Source organism: Microcebus murinus, chromosome 1 (genome assembly GCF_040939455.1).
Source record: "Microcebus murinus isolate Inina chromosome 1, M.murinus_Inina_mat1.0, whole genome shotgun sequence".
Taxonomy (NCBI): Eukaryota; Metazoa; Chordata; class Mammalia; order Primates; family Cheirogaleidae; genus Microcebus; species Microcebus murinus.
The window spans coordinates 149498409-149517740 of record NC_134104.1 but is presented as its reverse complement, the minus strand read 5'-3'; the positions used below and the strand labels follow the sequence as shown (position 1 = coordinate 149517740).

Below are 19332 nucleotides of genomic sequence, written 5' to 3'. Positions count from 1 at the left end.
ACCTCCAAGTCCAGGGCCTGTTGAGGGAGGAGGGGTAGAGAAAGGCATATGCAGAATCACAGTGCACTGTGCAGAGATATCTGTGAAAGCTTCTGAGAGCCCAGAGGACAGAGTGACTAACTCAGTGACAATCTTGCATCATGGTAGTAACAGCTACAGCAGGATTTTGCCGCTGCTGAAGAAACTGCCATTCAAAAGTTGCCAGCCATCTCCATTTCTAGAAGTAGAATGCTCAAATGCCCTTTATCCTGGAGTTAACATGTGAGCAGGCTGCCTAAGTGAAGCAGGTGTAAGGTGAGGAAAGGGTGCCATTCCAAGGGATGGGCATCTGAAGATGTTTTGGGCAGAGGAGGGGGCTGGACACAGCCCACCCCGTGCCATCCTTGATCTGTGATGCCCACAGCAGCGGGGGAGGGTGGGGCCCCGTGCAGAGAGGAGCAGCTGCCGGGGAGCAAGCCATCCAGACCTCATCCTTCCTCTTTTGCTTTCGCTCATTCTGAAAACTTCCCTGACCAATTGAAATGGCCTCAGGTGAGGTTAGCCAGCAGGAAAAGCCACCAAGGGCCACCCAGGGGAGGCACGCCCTGAGAGCAGAGGAGTCTGTGCTGGTGAGCTGACCTCTGCAAGGCAGCTCTGGGGATGGGAAGCCACTGAGGCTGGAAATTTCTCCAGACTTTGCCACACGGGTACTACGTGTGTCACTTTGGGAAAGCGTGTGCACCTGTGCGTGTGCGTGTGCGTGCAAAGAGCCCTGTCATGCAAGGTCTGTAGCCTTGGTGACCCCAGCCTGGGTGCACAGAGAGACGCAGGCTGAGGACTGTGTTGGGGAAGGCCTGTACCTCCCACTGGCAGCCCAGCTGGCAACAGTGAGGGCATCGACTAACACCTTGTTTTCTACCATCTCCTACAAAACATCCCGATGAAATCTATTCGCAATATGAAATTATTTTCTCTCTTTCCAATCATTGTTTCCACTGGTCAACTGGGTTTCGGAGGGCCCAGTCTAGAGGACCAGGCATGTTCTGTCCCTAAGCACCCCCACGCCCCACCCAGCTGCACCCTCCACAGCCCCCGTAGTGGTCTGCCTCAGGGACAGCTCCTGTGCCACCCTCTTCTAGGCTCAGGCTAGCGTTGAGATGGGAGGAGACAGATTAGGAGAAAGGGCAAACAAAGGCAAACCTTATCTTATGGCACTTCACAGGGACTGCGTTTTTTACACACTGAAGGTTTGTGGCAACCGTGTGTGGACCAAGAGCCCTGCTAGCTTAGTGTCTCTGTGTTACATTTTAACTCTCACCATACGTCACACTTTTTTGTTATTATTGTTATACCTGCTATGCTGATCTGAGATCAGTGATCTTTGACGTTACTATTGCAATAGGCTTGGAGCACCACCATCTGCGCCCCCATCAGCTGGCGAACCTGATCCACGAATGTGTGTGATCTGACTGCTCCGCCAGCCCCCCGTTCCCCTGTCCCCCTCCCTCTCCTCAGCCCCCCCATGCCCTGTCACACAACAATATTGGAATTAGGCCAATTAATAACCCTACAGTGGCCTCTACGTGTTCGAGTGAAAGGAAAAGCCTCACATCTCTCACTTTAAATCAAAAGCTAGAAATGATTAAGCTTGGAAAGGAAAGCATGTTCAAAACTGAGACAGGCTGAAAGCTAGGCCTCTTGTGCCAAACGGCCAAGTTGTGAACGCAAAGGAAAAGTTCTTGAAGGAAATTAAAAGTCCAGTGAATACACAAATGACCAGAAAGCAGAACAGTCATTGCTGAGATGGAAAAAGTTTGAGTGGTCTGGATAGAAGATCAAACCAGCCACGGCATTCCCTTAAGCCAAAGCCCAACCCAGAGCAAGGCTCTAACTCCCTTCAATTCTATAAAGGCTGCGAGAGGGGAGGAGGCTGCAGAAGAGAAGTTCGAGGCTAGCAGAGGGTGGTTCATGAGGTTTAAGGAAAAAAGCTGTCTCCGTAACACTCCAGTGCAAGATGAAGCAGCGAGTGCTGATGTAGGAGCTGCAGCGAGTTATCCAGAATCTATAGCCAAGGAAACTGATGGAGATGGCTACACTGGACTTCAGATTTTTAATGTAGATGAAACAGCCTTCCACTGGAAGGCGATGCATGTAGGACTTTGATAGCTAAAGAGAACACATCAATGCCTGGCTTCAAAGCTTAAAAAACAATAGGCTGGCTCTCTTGTTAAGGGCTGATGCTCATTTACCATTCTGAAAACCTTAGGGCCCTTCAGAATTATGCCAAATCTACTCTGCCTGTGCTCTACAAATGGAACAACAAAGTCTGGATGACAGCACATCTGTTGATAGCATGGTGTATTAAATATTTCAAGCCCGCCTTTGAGACCTACTGCTCAGAAAAAAAAAATAGATTGCTTTCAAAATATGACTGCTCATTGGCAATGCATCTTATCACTCACGAGTCACAATCTTCATGATAAAACTCGAACAGATGAGGAGTTGCTTCTTGTGGATGAGCAAAGGAAGTGGGTTTCTTGAGATGAAATCTGCTCTTGGGGAAGTGATGCTGTGAATATTGTAAAAATGACCAAAAAAAAAAAAGGATTTAGAATATTACATAAATTTAGTTGATAAAGCAGCAGCAGCAGCAGGGTTTGAATTGACTCCAGTTATGAAAGAAGCTATACTATGGGTAAAATGCTGTCACACGGCATGGCATGGCATGCTACAGAGAAATCTTTCATGAGAGGAAGAGTCACCTGTTGCAGCAAAGTTCATCGTTGCCTTATTTTAGGAAATTGCCACAGCCACCCCAACCTTCTGCACCCACCTCACTGCTCAGTCAGCTGCCACCCACGTGGAGGCAAGACCCTCCACCAGCACCAAGGTTACAAGTTGCTGGGAAAATGCTAAGACAATTTTTTCTGGTAATTGCTAGCATTTTTCGGCAATAAAGTGTTTTTCATTAACGTATGCGTTTTTTTAGACAGAATGCTATTGCACACGTAATAGACTACAAAATAGTGTAAACATAGCTCTCATAGGCACTTGGAAACCCAAATATTCGTGTGACTTACTTTATTGTGATATTCACTCTATCGTGGTCGTCTGAAATTGAACCCACACTATCACAGGCGTAACAAAGGTGCTCGTATGTCTTTATCCAATTGGCCACTGCCACAGTTCCACTGTGTGTTAGCCAAGACGCCCCGGAGTGGCAGGTGCACGTGCGTGGCCCAGAGATGGCGGGGGCTCCCACAGCCACTTCCTAGACACGCAAGATCTCTCCTCGATTAGACTTCCTCCACCACTATTTCCTGGGTACTGGAGTCACCTGGCCCAGAAAGTGGGGTCCGGTGTGACAATTCTATCCCAGTTACTTCCGGTGGCAGCCACTTGACTCAGGGTCACTCACACACCCTTGGGACATCCTTGCTGCCTCACTGCCAGGCCCCCTGTCATCATCTCTCCCCAATCTCCTGCTCAGTGAGTCTGCTGCCTGGAAGGGGCCCACCGGGGTGGAGTGCTGGCCTCTCCTTTCATAAGCCCCCACTCCTCGTGTGATTTTCTCAGTGCCCCTCCCTTGGCTCTGAGGACAGAAACCCCCACTCTCCCCTCCCCCAACCCCACTTCAATAGCCCTTTGCTCACCCTAACTAACTGTCTCCTTACACAGACTGGCGTGAGAGGAGTCGAGGTGGGGGGTGGGGATACAAGGCTGGTTCTGTCACCTTCTGGTAAGCCCTGGGAGAGGTGTCTGACCCCAGGTGCCAGTGGTTTTCTTTAGAACTGCGAGGTACTTAACACTTATTTGACCTCAGCCGTAAGCCATAGTTACCAGTGCTAGGACAACCAGAAAAGTCCTGCATAACATCTTGTTATGCTCAGAACTGATTATAGAACTCCAGGTGCGATCTGACCCACTTAAGCTTGCAGTGGGTCTGTTGTATAGCATAACTGGTACACTAGACTTCTGTTACTGCTACTACATGGCATCAGCCCCATGTCCGGGCACTGATCTAAAGGAAGTAGCCTCCACGCATAGAACAGACTTCCCAGCTGAGTGGGGGCTTCCACCATGTCTGAATATATCTAATGAAGCAGTGAGGTTGATGGCCTGCAAGTGTCTGCTTGGTTTGATGACTTGCACGGAGCACACAGGGGACGTGGTACATGGGCTAGGAAGAGGGAGGCGCTACTGGGGAGGGTCCTAGAGGACAGAGACAGGAATGGACAGAACAGCATGGTGCCCTCCCAACCTCACCCACCACGACAGGGGTCTGAGGCAGAAGGAAAGGGAGCTGTCTCCAGAGGGATGCTGGAGCCATAGGACCAGAGAACCCAAGAATCACAGCTGGGGCTCCCAGGTAGCAAACTGTGACCCTGAAGGTGGGGGAGGGGGGAGTCTTCCTATTAATGTGAGGACCCTGGGGATTCTCTGGGTCTCCTGGTGAAGGTGGCTCTGGGGACAGTAGGAGCATCCTCCTGACAGGGATGCCAGAGCACTGACAGTGACAATTAGTACACATTCATGGTGGTGAACAATAGAAAAGGCCCGACTATCCAATGATAGAGCTCTGTTAGAGATAGTTAATGGTGTTATGTTGAACGAATGAAGCCAGATAGGAAAGAGGACAGCACCTGTGATTCCATTTATATGAAGTTAAAGGACAGGATCATTTAATCTAAATGAGGTCAGAGTGGCCCTCACCTCTGGCTGGGGCCAAGGACACCTTCCGGGGTGATAAGGAAGCTCCTTATCATCTTAAAGGGGTGGTGGTTACACAGGTGTATGCATATCAAAACTCACCAGCTGTATGACCAAGACCAGTGCACTGTGCTGCATGTAAGTTAGACCTCAATAAAGAAAACAATTAAAGAATTTTATAAAGAATTTTTAATAGCATGGGGATATGCCTATTCTGTAATCTTTAGCAAAATAAAAAAAAGGAGTCGCGTACATAATGGAGTACATGGGCGAACAATTAATCAAAAAGTGTGCATAGAAAAGGTTGGGGCTGAGACAGATTGTGTGTTAAAAGAGATTGTTTTGAGATTATGAGAAAATGCCTAATTTTTTTCTACTTGATATTTTTCTGTTTTTCTTAATTTCATACAACGAGCGCATGTTGGTTTAATATTTAGATATAATTTTTAAAAATAAAAGCCTCATTGCTATTAATATTTTTATAGCCCATCTCACTGTTGACTGATGTTGACCAAGAGTCAACTCGAGCCCCAGGTATTTTCAAAAGAGCTGTTATATGGCAGCGTCTGAGCTTGAACCCAAGGGGGAGAATCAACATTCTAACATTGTCCCCATCCTGTTGACGATGCTCTGAATATATGGTCCAGAGATGGGTGTTCGCAAGGAGAGCAAAGCAACCCTTGGAACATGAGTGTGGTGACTAGATGAGGAGCAGCTGTTTGAAGACTGGCCAGTGCCCAGAAAAGGTGGGCAGGGCACGTGAAGCCCTCCACGATGGGCATTGGGTCTAGAGTGACTAACTGATGAAAAGATCATTTCTCACGGGCGTCTGAATGTAACATATAGGAGAATGAGAGCCATGCAAACTGGAAGGGACAAAGTAGAAAGAGAAGCAGAGACCAAGAAACTAAGTCACAGAATGATAAACCGCTAGTTTGTTGTTGCTGTATCCAGAACACTGTTTCATTAATACGCTGAAGAATTTCCCATGGGTCCTCACTTCCATGTGCATCCTTGGGATAAGCCCCTATCCCAAAAGGCGACAGGAATGCATCTCTGCACCAGAAACTCAAAAGGAGATGACACACCCTGCTAAGCTGTGCTTCTTGGTTTCAATCTGTGACTCCTCACCTTGTTCCCCCCTAATGTGTATTTTTCAAACCAGCTTGGCCATGGAGTCATGTACTAGTAAGGGTGGAAGCTGCCCCTGGTCTAGCACGTCACTTGACAAATGAGGAAATGGAAGCTCAGAGAGACGTATCTTGCTAAGGTCACACGGTGAGTCAGTGGCAGAGTCCACGTGACTCTGAGCTGCTCCACTACCCCACATTGCCCTCTGGGGGTGAGCATGACTGCTTATTCAACCACCTTGGTGACAGACACAGAACACAAGATAAAGCCCCAGCTCTGCACGGCGAAAGTAAGAACCAACAATTGTCACTTGTCGCAAACAGAAATGCAATGTTTGTTCAGCAGCATCCAAGAGTGCTGCACGAGGGCATCACCAGTGACCACAAAGCTATCCTTCAAAGAACCAAAATTGTACTGATGTTACCAATTTTCTGTAGAATTTTATATCAGTGTATTTGTTACCTATGGTGTGAACTGAACTCTTTCCAAAGCACACTTTATAATTCTCTGCTTAAATATAATTCTCACACTTTATAATTCTCTCCCACTGAAGGCAGGGACCTGAAATACTCCACATTTGTTACATCACTTAATTTTGACCACAGACCTACCGAGTGGGCTTGTATTTGGGGTTTTTGACATCCCCATTTTACAGATAAGAAAACTAAGATTTAGAGAGATTCAATAACTTGTTCAGAGTCATGCAGTAAATAACAAAGCTGGGGTTTAACCCCCAGCATATGACTGTGGTTCTTAGTCATTGCTTTTCAAATTGCACATACGGGACAGATTCGAACATTTTCTCGATGATTCATGGTCTCTGTCATAATGCTCCCAGTTACTGAGCTCTGTCTGATACAGACCCTCTACACAGGGGGGTTCCTGATTGTCAGGCTGTTTCTGTGCTTTCTCTGGCTTTTCCCAAGCGGCCTTTTCTTTCTATTCTCTAAGCACCAGCAATTAGCTTCACCTTTTCAGCTTCCAGTTTGCTAGTACTGATCTGCTCTAGACGAAGACCCCATTTTGTTAGAATTTTATCAAATAAACGCTCTCTGGGAAAGGATAGCTGAATAAGTAATTAAGAGTTTGACGTTCATTGAGTGCACAGTGTGTGCTAAATTCTGGCTGTGGGCGCCTCGTGCGGCCCTCCCAACACACCCCTGAAGGGGTTACTGTCCTTCAGCCCAGCGCAGGGAAGAAAAAGCCGAGGATAGAGACAGGCATCAGGCTTGGCAACCTGACTACAGAGGCTTCTTGTTTACCCCTGTTTTAGCTGCCTCCCCAGGTTGGGGACATGCAAATGTGCTGTTTGGGGTCCCCTTTGCCTTCCTAGAGATCACAAGCAAAGCTTCCTATTCTACAGCTGAGGTAACGGAAGCCCAGAGGGGCTCTTGTGGCTCAGGCACAGCTCTCTGCTGTGTTCTCAGCTCTGTTGTCACTCGTTGAGGTTTTTAGATAAGTCACCAACCACCAAGAGAGCTTGAGACGACTGCGTATAGCATTGTCATATAAGCCTGAACTTGGATATATACTTCTGTCAATTGTTGCCTGTTACACATGGAAAGTGTCTCATAGCTCCAGATAGATTGTATCCTTGGAGTAAAAAATTTCTGCCACCTATACATCTCGCATGGTGTAGGTGCTCATAAATGCTGATGGGTTTGGAGGGCCACAAAATTTTCACTCGTGAATAGAGTGAAAATCCATAATGATATGTCTCCCCCCCATACCTAATCCAGGGAAATATGGGAAAACTGGTTAGCTCACAGGTGAAACCATAGTTAAAGCCCTTTAGAAAACCAGTTGTTTTAGGTTATAGAGAAAAATAATACTGGGTGGTGAACATACATACGTGTGTGAGTGGGGTGGGGTGGGGGATGGGAGGAAAGTATGTAAAGGGGTGTGAGGGGTGCATGTGAAGTAGAGGAGCCCCTATACACCTAAACTTGGTTTGAGTTGGCTTTGAGGGCAACTCTTGAGAAAATCAGAACGCCCCACCCTTCTAGCCTTACCATTGATAAGCTCTGTGGTCATGTACAAATTCATTTGCCTCTTAGACAGTCATTTCTTCTGCTAAAATATGGGCTTTTGACAAGATAGATGTAAATGTTCTTCTAGCTCTAACATCCTTTAATGTTTTCAATTTTCTAACATCTGTACAGTTGAATGATCAGAGAATGAAAACAAAATAATCCAATGAGGAAAGCCCATGAATAAACTTTCAAACCAGAGATCTATTTTCTAGCCTATTTGAAGCACAACTCAAAAAAAAAAAAAGAAGAACTGTTCTCTGATTTTTTTCCCCTTGCAATACACTTATTCATTAACTCCGCCCTCCTTCAAAAGAAACTGTGCATTTCCTACTTGTATGCTTTCTGTATGTTTGATTTGCACAGCTCAGCTGGCCAGAGGAGCTAAGACATCCGTTTCCCTACAAGAAACTCTCCCCGGTAAGTCATCTCTCAGCCACTTGGCTGATTAATTAGCTCGGCTTCTGAAATGAGTAAAAGCGTACAGGAAACTCATAGAAGGCATTTGGCAAACAGCAGGTGCCCAGGGAATTATCTTAAAGTATAATCTTTAAGATAAGGAAAAGGTCAGAGTTTAGAATGAGCTTCAGGCTGTTATAACATCAAAGATACAAAACACAGTTGTGAGTGAAAGACTTTAGAGGGAACAATATTATTTTAAAAGCAAATGAACGATCTTCCCCTCTCAAAAGAAAGATTTTCAGAGAGATGAGTCTTGGCTGAAATCTTGGCAGAGATTACCTTCTGCTAAGGAGAACGAAAATCTCTCCAGTGGGTTGCTTCTGAACATACACCCACATCAAGTTGTGTCTAAGTCTGTTTCTCTTTTTTCCCCCAGACAAGAGGGAAGCCTAAACTTCATCCAAATTAATGTCAAATTACAAACATCAAGTAAAATTTCACTCTAATATATCAGTTCCACAGCACATTTAGTATATGATTCTTTATAGCTCAGAATTTAAAGGTGAGATTTTCTGGGTGTTTCTTCCAGCTGCCTAATTTGAGATGCAGAGAGTTTGAGACTCACAAGGATTCATTAGAGAAAATTCTCAGCTACAGCAGTGGGACTTAAGTAGACTAGGCAAGCCAGCTGGTCATAGGGCTAAGTTACTCAGCATGCATGACATCTGCCTAACGGTGGCTAAAGAAACATTTTCCACTGGACCATTTCTTGTGTTTGTAGGAGAGCCCTTATTGTGGCAGCTCAGGAACTACAAACACAGACTTCAGAGAAAATGTGAGGATTTTACAATTGGCTGTTCATGTCTATGACCTTGGGGGACTTGGGCCCATTTCACTCTGACTACATTGGGGCACCAGGCTTCGTGATGGTCCTGCTCTTTGATTCTCTTACCAAGGAGTGAGAGACAGGGTAGCATCATGGTTAAGAGTGCAGGCTGCCTGCATTCAAAATCAGTTGCTTCCGGAGTGGTGTGGCTTCAGGCAAGTTACTCATCCTTTCTATGCTTCAGGGTCCTTGTATGCAAAGTGTGAACAATATTACCTGCCTCATAGGGTTGCCTTGAGGAATAAATGAATGAATGGGTATGAAGCTTAGGACAGTGGTTGGCTTGCAGTACATGCCCTTGTTAATTACCACTGGCTGGCTCATGGGGCATGCTCTTTGTGGCCTAATTCCAGGGAATGGCAGCTTCAATATAAATTATAAGACTGTGATTGCACTGTGCCTAACGCAGTTTCTTAAAATTGTTATCAAAGCTTCATTCATTCCGTATCGCTATAAAAACAAGATTTTATTTGGTGAGACGGTGCTTTCATAAACGTTCTCAACAGAGCCAAGTTCTCCATCTGGTGAGCAGAGGAGCTAGCAGCAAATCTTCTCTTTGCTACAAAAGGTTGTTACTTGCCCCCAAAAGGGAGCTAAGTTAAATGTAGACATCTATCAAATTCAAAACTCATTAAAGTACAAAATAGTTTGCATTCATGGCAGACCGCTAAATACATGCATTCTAGGACTTTATAAAAGATCACTTTTTCTTTGTTCACAGGGCTGAGCAAGATGGATTATCAAGTGTCAAGTCCGCTCTATGACATTGATTATGATATGTCAGAGCCCTGCCAAAAAAGCGACGTGAAGCAGATCGCAGCCCAGCTCCTGCCCCCACTCTACTCGCTGGTGTTCATCATCGGGCTTGTGGGCAACTTGCTGGTCGTCCTCACCCTGATAAACTGCAAGAAGCTCAAGAGCATGACAGACATCTACCTGCTCAACCTGGCCATCTCCGACCTGCTCTTCCTGCTCACCGTCCCGTTCTGGGCGCACTACGCCGCAGCCCAGTGGGACTTTGGAAACACCATGTGTCAGCTTTTGACAGGGTTCTATTTTATAGGCTTCTTCTCTGGAGTTTTCTTCATCATCCTCCTGACCATCGATAGGTACCTGGCTATCGTCCACGCCGTGTTTGCTTTAAAAGCCAGGACGGTCACCTTTGGGGTGGCGACAAGTGGGGTCACCTGGATAGTAGCTGTGTTAGCTTCTCTCCCAGGAATCATCTTTACCAGATCTCAAAAAGAAGGTCTTCGGCACACATGCAGCCTTCATTTTCCACACAGTCAGTATCAATTCTGGAAGAACTTTCAGACGCTAAAGATGCTCGTGTTGGGCCTGGTCCTGCCCCTGCTCGTCATGGTCATCTGCTACTCGGGGATCCTGAAAACCCTGCTTCGGTGTCGAAACGAGAAGAAGAGGCACAAGGCTGTGAGGCTCATCTTCGCCATCATGATTGTGTACTTCCTCTTCTGGGCCCCCTACAACATCGTCCTCTTGCTCAGCACCTTCCCGGAATTCTTTGGCCTGAATAACTGCAGGAGCTCCAACAGGCTGGACCAAGCCATGCAGGTGACAGAGACTCTCGGGATGACACACTGCTGCATCAACCCTGTCATCTACGCCTTCGTCGGGGAGAAGTTCAGAAACTACCTCTTAGTCTTCTTCCACAAGCACATCGCCAAACCCTTCTGCAAGTGCTGTCCGATCTTCCAGCGAGAGATCCCTGAGCGAGCAAGCTCAGTTTACACCCGGTCCACTGGGGACCAGGAAATATCTGTGGGCTTGTGACCTGGACTCAAGTTGGCTTATGACCAGTACCCAGCTGTGCACAGGACTAGGTTTTTACACACATCCTGGGGTGGGAGAGGTTCTTTCAAAAAGGAAGTTTATTGCCATAGAGGGTCTAAGATTCATCCATCTATTTGGCAACTGAGTTGAGTGTATTAGATCTTTTAAGTCCATCAATTCTAGACAGTCAAATCAAAATATGTTGATGAAATAGTAACCTTCTCATCTCCTCTCCACCTACATCAAGTTATTGGCAAACTCTGCCTCCACTGCAAAAGTTCACTATATGTATATATAAAAAAATCCTTAGAGAATTCCTTATTTTTGCATTTTGTTACCTGAATAGAAATAACGAAATTCATTGAGGAATGTATTATATAGCAAGGCAATCAATATACAAGTTGTAAATGTGCTTAAAACAGGTCTTTGTCTTGCTTTATGGGAGAAAAGACATGAATGTGATTAGTTAAGAAATGACGTCTTTCACTTGTAATTTCCCCTCCAAGTTATGTTTAATGAACTCCACCCACTTTTAGGACCAGGTGAGAACTCTGCAGACTGGAAGAGATGGAGGAGGAGGAAGAGGTTTAGGTCAAGAAGAAAAGGGGTTGGTGTAGGAGGATGAGCCTGGTTTTCTGAGCTTGAACAGAGCCTTAAACAGAGAAACCCCCACTGTCTTTCACTGAAGGCCTTCAGTCTAGTCCTTTTCATCCCAGCTCGAATAGCAAGGGGTCACCAGGAAGCTTTGAAACACTAGATTTATGAATACATGAGCGTGAGGTCAAGGAACTTATTTCAGATCACATGTGAGATCTAACTGAGGATTGACTACATAGTCTATTAAAATCCAGAGTTCTGTAAGCATTGAGCAAAGAGGCCCTAAAGAGACGAGGGCAACCAGAAAGACTGGCATGCTGCCTGCCCAGGGCACACCACTGTGGGTTTTCTGGATTTTACTATCAATAGGCAAAGGGGGGAGGGAACACATTCATTTGGAAACAAGCTGCCTTGAGCTTTAAAACCCACAAAAAGTACAATTTACCAACCTCCACATTTTGGGTTGAGTGTGGGGGCTTTAGATACTCTTTCTAGATGCCTTCTCCAGACAAACTGCACCCAAACACTAAGGGACTTATTCATTTAAAAGGGAGAGTTAGGACTGTTTTGTGTGTGTGTGTGTGTGTGTGTGTGTGTGTGTGTGTGTGTGTGTGTGTGTGTTGCTTCTTATATGATTGTGCACATACCTGAGATTGTTTTGAATTGGGGGGCAGCTAAAGCCACCGTAGTACGGATTAGGTGAAGAGACAAAGTGGTGATCATCACTGAGGAAGTGCAGGTGTCAGAATAATATGAGGTGTTACTGACTTCTCTCACGCTCTGAGCATGAAAGGTGAGCCTTGTGGCTGCTGTCAGGAAGCAAATAGATGGAATTGCCTTTCACTTTGTTGCCAAGGTTGCTGAGAGTGTGGGCGTAGCCTAGGACCCTAGCCTCTGGATCTGGTCAAGGATACGCTGACATGCTGGTGGGTATTTGTGTATTCTTATGTATCTAGAAATTTACAAATCACTCAGAAGAAAATATGCATCTAATAAAAACCACCCTGTAAAATAATTGGTTGTATTCTTGTTCTTTCACTCACGTGTACATTTGGAGACTAGCACATAAAGCTGACAACGCATTTTATAAGTAGATATTTTGGAAAACTTCCTTAGTGTGTGTGTGTACGTATGTGTGCATATATAGAGAGAATTGTATTTTTGTATTTCCTTTTAAACAATTTAAAAGTTGACCCTCTTCCTGAGAAAGTTGCCACAATAATTTGTATTTAAAGATGCTACTTACCCTAAGAGTAGGGTTTCTGGGCAAACGATCTGAAAACTTTCCAATTTCAAATTTTACTGCTCAAACAAAATAATTGACATGTTTTAAAAGAGAGAATCGATGTTGTAAGTCAGTCGTCTATGGGTGAAAATGAAGAAGACGAGCAAAGTCACAGCCTGCAAAGTCACTTACCTGCAGTCCTGAGCTGTAGGCACGTGACGCATGAGGATGACATTGCTTTCCTTTCATTTAAAATCCCGCCCCAAAACTTGCCTCTGATTGCAGTGGTGACAATGGTGTCCAGTCGATCTCTGTGCATGTGTCTCTTGTCCTGTGAGAGGACAGGTGCTCCAGGTGCTCGCACTCACAGTTGGGGACATGCTGGTTTTCAGTGTGCATTCACCTCCCAGAGTAGACCGTGGGCAGCAGACACGAGAGCCTATGGGAGATCCACCCCATGGGGAGAAGGTAACGCCATGGGGTAGTCGAAAGGTGCAGATTTTTATGGCTGATATATATGCACGAGTTCCTTATCCCCTTTCCATCTTACTAAATGCATCCGATCTTAGCATGCAGAGAAGCTATCAGAAGCGTCAGCAGCTTCGCAAGGCTCATGCCGTCACCTCCCGACGCCTGCTCCTTTCCTCTTGGAATTCAATCGCACTATGACCTTCAGGATCTGATTCCATTCACCACCCCAGGGTGAAGGTACCCTACTGCCTCGACCCAGAGGCCCCTGTCAAATAGGGGGTTACACACATGCCAAGGAGAAATAATGTGCAAACCCGTACATTGGGACTCCATTCACATTCCAGGGGTCCTTAGTTTAAACAGCTCTGACTAAATTAAAATGCACTGGTCTTTCCACGTGATGGTTAAATTTACAAGCCATTTATTTTCTATCAAGAGAGAGACAGGCTCCCAAACACGAACATAACTTTCAAGTGTTGACTCTTCTAATGAAGGCATAAGACTTACCACCAGCTACCCTGGAGGCTAGAAGTTGGAAATGTGAGCAGGAACGTGAAGTGGAAATGTGAACAAGTCATGAACTTTCTAACTGCTCTTCCTCTTAGTTTGCTAACATTCCCCAACCCTCAGGTGTTAGGGTAAACAGAAGAGGCAAAAACATGAAAGCATTTCCAGAGCTCCTTTGCTTTGAAATAAAATTGACTTAAAAAGTCTCGCTTGTATTTTTCTAAAGTATAGTAAAAATTTAATATTTTCAATTATATATAAATATATGTAATGCATGTCATGTGACATTATATATTTATATAATATATAGTCCTTTGTAATAAGCATTTTTACAAGTCTTATATTTGGCTTCATACTGTTACTACTTGTTTGATCATAAGTTCTGTGTTCTGCCATCTTTCAGGGACCTATTTTTGTGTCTTTAGGTGGTCATTAGTTCTCTAAAGCACACGTGGGAAGAGTGTGAGTCTTTTTTTTTTTAATTTCAGCATATTATGGGTTACATATTATGGGGGTATTGCCCCTGCCCTCCCTGCCCTTCTCTAGTCAGAGCTTCAAGCGTGACCATTCTCCAAACACTGCACATCTCACTCATTACGTTGTGAGTCTTTTTAAAGCTAGATTCAATGGCAAGGCCTGCAAAGCCATGAAGAGCCTTGGGCTATGCTGCCCCCCTGAGGCCACGTTGGCAAACCAACAAGGGTGCCCAGCCTCCAGCCTGGGCCACAGAGGATACAAACAACCAGCACTTTTACATTCGCTGCTCAACGTTTATCTCTGCCAGCACCACCCTGGTGGTGGAGAAGAGGCACTTCCACAGCAGCTCAGGGGAGATGGGGCATAGCTCACTCTCATTCTTTCGAAGGTCAAAAGGAACGTTAACTGAGGATATAGGTCGATGCCTGTAGTCAAATGAAGGTTCCAGCTGCCCCGATCAATCTGCAGTGTGCTGAACTCATGACCTTGCAGCAAGATCAGAAAATGTCCTGCAACTAAGTGTGGTTCATAGTCCACAAGACGCCCCAAGCTCCTCCCGTGTTTCTCTCTAGTATCGTGCATGTCTGATGGTTGCAGGTACCCAGCGTTTAAAACAGGCGTCCTCAAACTACAGCCCACAGGCTACATGTGGGCCGCCTAGCACATTTATCCGGCCCTCCGGGTGTTTTTGCAGCCGCTGCCTGTCCTGCTTAGCAGCCGACTCTCTCCGGGGCCCACAGTGCGCACTCTCCAACGGTCTGAGGGACAGTGAACTGGACCCCTGTTTAAAAAGTTTGAGGACCCCTGGAAGATAATCAGATATGATCGAATGTAGGTGGGTTCCTTTATCATTCACAGTCTCCTTTCTCCATTACTGTTATCAATTTATTTTGATCAAAGCCTTGTATGGGATCATATAATTTGAAAATGGAAAGGTTGTTGAAGACCAGTCAACCCCCTGGTCCTATCGATGACAAGCAGAGCCCCAGAGATTCTGAAGTAGAAAGTCTGGGGTGAGCCCAAGTGTCGGCGTGTTTGGGTGGTGTTTCGCAGACGTACCTGGGTAGCCAGTGATGAGCCACTGAGTAGGGAAGTGGGCACAGCTCTGACGCCTCTCACAGTCAGCATCCGTGTGAATTCAGGGCAGTTGGCCCTGGAACTCACTAAGGCCACGCTCTGGCCCTGGCTTAATCCTGGCTGCACAATGGAGCGACTTGGGGATTTTTGCAAACAGTGACACTACATCCCACCCAGGCAGTTCTGATTTGATCAGTCTGCAACACCGCCCGTGGGTCTCACTTTTAGAAGCTCCCAGGTGACTCTAAGTGTCAGACTGAGAGCGAGGGCTGTTGTCTGAGCAAGATCTTGCCTGGCCTAGCATGGCACATGGGCCAAGGACAGACTCGATTTTCATCACAGAACATTAACTCTGTCTTCCCTCAAGCTGGTTTTTTAAAGCATATGAATCTAGACTTCATTAGCAATTTGAACTCTTTGCAGTTGAGGCTCCAGATATTAATATTTAGTTTTCCTTTCTGGTTTGGCTAATGTCTTGACCTGTCCTTTCCAAGTGAAAAGTAAATAAAAGTGGGATGTCTGGCGCTCATGCTGAGCTTTGAACTTCAAATTCAAGAGAGAACAGGTCTCTTGTGTAGAAGAGGGTCAGAGAAGTTTTACAAATGAATATAGATTTTGCTTATGTTGGCAAAAGAGTTCTCCTACCACCCATTTTCTTGTCCCTCCAGTGAGCCATCCTTTTTAAGTCTTTCCACTGAACCATTATCCCCAAAGAACTGGGAACTTATGCCAATTCATGCCAGCTCTGGTCAAGGCTATGATATTTAGGTTATTAAATATGAAATATCAGATTTCCTTGAGTACCGTTTGACAGTTAATATCTTTGACATTTCTTGTTTTATTTTCATTGTGAAGGTACATCTTCATCTTTTCAAACACATGTTTTGGTTTGTAATTATCTTTCAAAAAAAATTTTAGAGCAATTTTTGTGAAACCATGGTTACATCAAAAATTTGAGTTATTTTCTAATATGATCTGGAACCAATGCAGCCCAGACAGCTCGAAGTATCAATGAAGTGTTTAGGAAGGATGTGGTTAATGAACACACAGTATGTCGATGGTTTGAGAAGTTCCATTATGGTGAGTTTAATCTTGAAAATGAGCGCCGTGGGCGACCTGAGACCAAGGTGGAAAATGATGAGCTGAAGCTGTAGTGGAAGCGAAGAATCCATCTCAACCTATGCATGAATTAGCAGCAAGGTTTGACGTTACTATCCCAACAATATTGGACCATTTGAAACAAATGGGCAAGGTAAAGAAGCTGGATAGATGGGTTCCACCTGACTTAAACAAGCATTGGAAGAGAAATGGTCTCGAAGCTTGTCTTTCTTTGCTGTCAGGACATAAAGGCCAACCATGTCTACGCTGTATTGTTACATGTGAAGAAAAATGGATTCTTTTTGACAATCACAAGCATTTGGCAAAATGGGTGGATAAAGATGAAGTGCAGAAACACAGTCCAAAACTGAATATTCATCAAAAACTGCTAATGGTGTCTGTTTAGTGGTCCAGTGCTGCCATTATCCACTACGTCTTCATGAAACCTGGTCAATTGATTATAGCCGATGTCCATTGCAACCAATTGGATGAAATGATGAGGATGCTTGTGATTAAGCAGCTGAGATTGGTCAATAGAGACAGGCCAAGCCTCTTGCAAGACAGTGCTTGACCACGTGTCGCACAAACATCGAATGCTCCTCAAACTACAGCAGCTGGACTTAGAAACTCACTCTCCAGGCTTCCTCACTGCTGACATCAGCAAGCTACTGTTAAGAAGGCAAAACTGTGTCCATAGTTTAGGTGCGTACTTTGATTAATTGTACTGCTTCTTGTTTGAGATATAACAAACTACACTTTTGATCTGAAATCAGACATTTCATATTTAATGACCTAAGCATTCTGCAGAGAATTCAAAGTTAGCGTTAAAACACTAACTCTTATAAGGCTTGATATATGGTTTAAATACACATACACAAACGAACAAGCAAACAGCTCCTACTCTTTACAAAAGAGTAGATCTCTGGTAGCTTAATCATTTTCGTTTTAAGTCAGGACAATACCCTTTTTTGAAACTGTATACCGCTGAATATAATTAAGATTAAAAATAAAAATCTAGTGGGACCATTGCAGTATAGTCTAAAATTTACTCTAAAATTCCTCTACTGAGGTTTACTGCCATTAGCTAAGATTATTCAGACATCCTTTTTAAGAGAATTATAATGTTTTCCCAACATGTAATCACATCAGGACCCTGTTGATTGGTTAACTCAATCTTCCTATAGGGTGAAAAGCAGAGCTGGCAGACCAGAGAGCAGGGACTTAAAAGTCGGATTGACTTGAGTTCCAGCCTTAAGGCTGTGGAAATGTGGACAAATGACTTAGAGTCTCCACATCTCAGGTTCCAAAGTGAATTCCCAATAGTAATGTGGGATACTACTAATAGCTACTTGACAGGGCTGTGCTGGGACATGGATTGTCTACACCAGGGTTGTCCAATAGAATTTTCTGTAGTGAAGGAAATGCTCTGCATCTGCATTGTCCAGAATGGCAGCCACCAGGCTAGTGCAGATGCAGCCAGTGAGGCCACATTTATATTATTTAATTTTAATATTATTATATTTTATATTATTTAATTTTATTTTGTTTATATTATTTAATTTTAATATGGCAAATGGCTACTGTGTTGGAAAGTGTGAATCTGGCATGGTATTAATACAAATACTCAATAAATATCAGTATGACTTGAACTTTGGCATCGGGATACCCTAGGTTTGAATTACTATGCAAGTTACTTACTGTTTCTAAGCCTCAGTTTCCTCATCTGTAATTGGGGCTCATACCTGCCTCGTAGGTTTGTTCAGAGAATAAACGAGAAACTGCATGTTAAGGACTTAACACAGTGTCTGGCACATAGAAGTTCTGGTAACTGTTAGCTACCTTCATCATTTACTAATAATGGCCATTTCCTCTTCAGATCGGGACTGTGCTCCCCAAAGAGTGTTCTCAAACGTGGTGGGCCATCCAGCTCACCTTGTGCAGCAAGATGGAAGTGCTGCAGACCACAGCCAGCCAGGGGCTCTTTGGTATGAAATCAGCACCCAAACACCTGTGTTCAACCTCGGGTCTTACAATGAATTGCTTTACAAGGAACGGATGGAAAGGGCCTCACAACTCTATAGCATTGTGTTCAATCTGTTTAGCCTTGTGTAGCTCCTTCTGAAAGGCTTTTATGGTATCAATAATTCTGGTTAGATATAGACCCCACAGCTCAAAGGCCAACCGCCACTCCCTCCAGATTGTGACAGAAGCTTAAGGAGAAGCAAACAGGAATTAATTTATTAAGAACTGGGGAAGCAAGACCCACCGAGAAGCTGTGACGAAGGCCCGTGGGCAGGCATGGCTCACGCACAGGAAGACAGTAGGGTTTCATAACACCCCCCTCAGTCTAGATCTGGGACCCTCCCCATCAGCTGCACCTGTAGAAAGGGAAGCAATCTATAGACCTCAAGCCCACTCTCCTCCCACACGAAGGCCTGGGGTAGTCAGGGGTGGGGGCGGGGCAGTGTCTCCTCTGACAGGGAGAGGGAACTGGGCAGAGCTTCCCTCCTCCTTCCAGCAGAAGCACAGACCTGGGGAGGGGGAAGTAAGGGCATGCTCCGTAAGGAGCACAGTTCAGTAAGGGCACAGTTCAGTCGTGCATTAACCATTTGCAGCTCAACATTCGGCATTCATTCATCCATTCAACAAACAGTCATGGAGGACCAACTGTGTGCCAGATGCCAGCCCATGCCATGAGGGTCCCTTTCTTTATGAGATGCACTATTTAGGGAGCAAAGCAAGTAAGCAGGCAAAATTACCCTGGTGTTTGAGAAGCACAGCCAGCAGTGTCAGGACGGGGCTCTGAGAGCTAGAGGAGAGTGAGCTGTCCAACTCAAGGACAGGGGCCCTAAGGAAGGGACACTGGAGTACGCACTGCTGCAGCTGAATAAGCATTGGTTAGAAGCTACCTAGGTGGAGCATAGGTGTAGGAACTGGTATGCAAACGTGCA

The 19332-nt window shown here is 45.1% G+C and overlaps 2 protein-coding genes across 2 annotated transcripts in view; both read left to right on the top strand.

Moving 5' to 3' along the window:
* Positions 1 to 4954: 4954 nt before the first annotated feature.
* The window catches only part of HIGD1A (HIG1 hypoxia inducible domain family member 1A), a 463894-nt gene continuing 449516 nt past the window's right edge, over positions 4955 to 19332 (top strand). Inside the window, exon 1 of the mRNA XM_012770278.3 lies at positions 4955 to 4959. Within this exon, the coding sequence (XP_012625732.2) occupies positions 4955 to 4959 (5 nt within the window). The remainder of the gene's footprint in view (positions 4960 to 19332) is intronic.
* On the top strand, positions 8178 to 12541 carry CCR5 (C-C motif chemokine receptor 5). The gene is made up of 2 exons (XM_012770304.3): positions 8178 to 8270; positions 9860 to 12541. Exons 1-2 carry the CDS (start codon positions 8189 to 8191, stop codon positions 10927 to 10929), a joined length of 1152 nt encoding a protein of 383 aa, XP_012625758.2. The 5' UTR covers positions 8178 to 8188; the 3' UTR covers positions 10930 to 12541.